At 64.7% G+C, this 1,706-nt stretch overlaps 1 protein-coding gene across 4 annotated transcripts in view; it reads right to left on the reverse strand.

The window, feature by feature from the left end:
• TRMU (tRNA mitochondrial 2-thiouridylase) overlaps window positions 1–1,706 on the reverse strand; it is a 20,458-nt gene that overhangs the window by 480 nt on the left and 18,272 nt on the right. For all 4 annotated transcript variants that reach the window (XM_006164622.1, XM_006164623.3, XM_014582580.2 and 1 more), the window contains 3 exons: window positions 1,312–1,456; window positions 893–975; window positions 25–224 (listed from right to left, as the gene is read on the reverse strand). In XM_006164622.1, coding sequence (XP_006164684.1) covers window positions 72–224; window positions 893–975; window positions 1,312–1,456 — 381 coding nt within the window. In that variant the 3' untranslated portion in view covers window positions 25–71. The remainder of the gene's footprint in view (window positions 1–24; window positions 225–892; window positions 976–1,311; window positions 1,457–1,706) is intronic.

Consider the following 1,706-nt stretch of genomic DNA (forward strand, 5'->3'; position numbering starts at 1 on the left):
GCAGCGGCCCGGGCCCCTGCTAAACCTGCCGGCCATGTGCCAGCCCAGCCCGGCTCAGATCTCCAGGCCTGTCAGAGTGGAGGTCGCAGGCCTGGGCCATCTCCTGGGCTTTCAGGTGCCACCTGGGCTCCGCTCCTGCCTCTCTGGAGCGTGTAGGCGGACGGCCCCAATCGCAGGATCTTCCCACTGCCCAGGCACTCCTGGCCCCTGTAGAACACGGCGAACTGGAAAGCAGACACCAGCATCAGTGGCATGGCAGTGAGGTGTGGGGTGGGGCCTGAGGAGCCCCAGCTACCCTGCCTGCCCACGGCCCAAGCCCCAGCCAGCTCCCTGTCCACACCCACAGGCCCCGCTGCACGCTTGCTCTTGCCACTGAGGCCCACTGTGCCCTGTAACAGGGCCCCATCCTCTGTGTCCCAGAGCACAGCTCTCGCCCGTGCCTCGGGCCCGTCCAGAGCAGGCTGGGCAGCAGCTGGACCCTCAGCACCTGGGCAGGAGCCAGCAGGAAAGAGACATCAAAGGCCTGGCCCCCAGCTCCTGGTAGGGGAGGAGGTGTGCCAGGCGAGGGCTGCCCTGCACCCTCACAGCTGTGACCTCCATGGGCACCCACAAGCCTCTGGCCTCAGCCCCTTCTCTGTAAACAGGGAGCCTGGTGAGAAAGCACAAGGCGGTCCATGGGGAGGGGAAGCCCAGGGCACACAGCACAGGCCCACGCCGTCTGACGAGTAAGGACGCTCGGAGGAAGAGCAGCTTGCCGTCTGGGGCAGAGCTGGCTGGCACCTGGATGCACAAGCGGGTGGTAGCACTGAGGCTGATCCTGCCAGCCAGGTGGCATCCCCTCTTCGGCTCAGAGCACAGTGCAGGGCTTGCTCCCCCACCTGGTCCCACTCACCTGTCCCAAGGCAAGGGCCCGCACAGCCTTCACGGCCGTCACCCACACGGTGCCATCTTGATTGAGAGTCAGCACGCAAGGCACTAGGGGAAGAGAGGGACCTTGGAGTAGGCACAGGCCAGGCAGGCCCTGGGCAGCCCCAGGCCTCAGGCCCCAGGGAGGAAGCAGCACCAGCCCAGCAGCCTGACTCAGCCACTCAGACACATGCTTGCCCGCGTCCCAGCACCTCCCTGAACAGCTGCCCCTGCTTCTGTGCCAGTCCGTGCTGGGTAACACAGAACACAGGTGTTCCAAACACTCTGTACAACTCAGCCATGGAGACCTTCCTGCCCGAGAGGCCCATCTCCCTGGCCTGACCCTGGCCCCAGGAAGCTCAGTGCCAAGGGGGTCCCTCCTCGAGTTGTCACAGGCCCACTCACCTAGCGCCATCTGGTGGCGGAACCGGAAGTGACACTCCATCATCTTGTCCCGGACCAGGACAGCAGGTGGCTCCTCCGCGATCCAGTGCACGCGGCTGGTCCGCAGCAGGTCCCTGTACAGGGCCGGGTGGTCTGTCTGGGGGGCCTGGAGAGCAGAACGCAAGGTCCTGATGCTCTGGATCTCTCAAGGCCCACCTCGCTATATACCATTAAAAACGCCCATCCTGGGACCAGCAGTTAGTATAATGGCTATGTTGCTGGACTCCCGTGTAGACGACCACGGTTCACGTCCCGGATCCAGTGGCTTAAAACGCACGCCGGGCGTGTGTACGTGCGTGCCCAAGATCCCGAGAGGAGAATGGAGAAGGGAGTGTGGCGTGGCGATCCCCCCGGGG

This window comes from Tupaia chinensis, unplaced genomic scaffold (assembly GCF_000334495.1).
Source record: "Tupaia chinensis unplaced genomic scaffold, TupChi_1.0 Scaffold143651_1, whole genome shotgun sequence".
Taxonomy (NCBI): Eukaryota; Metazoa; Chordata; class Mammalia; order Scandentia; family Tupaiidae; genus Tupaia; species Tupaia belangeri.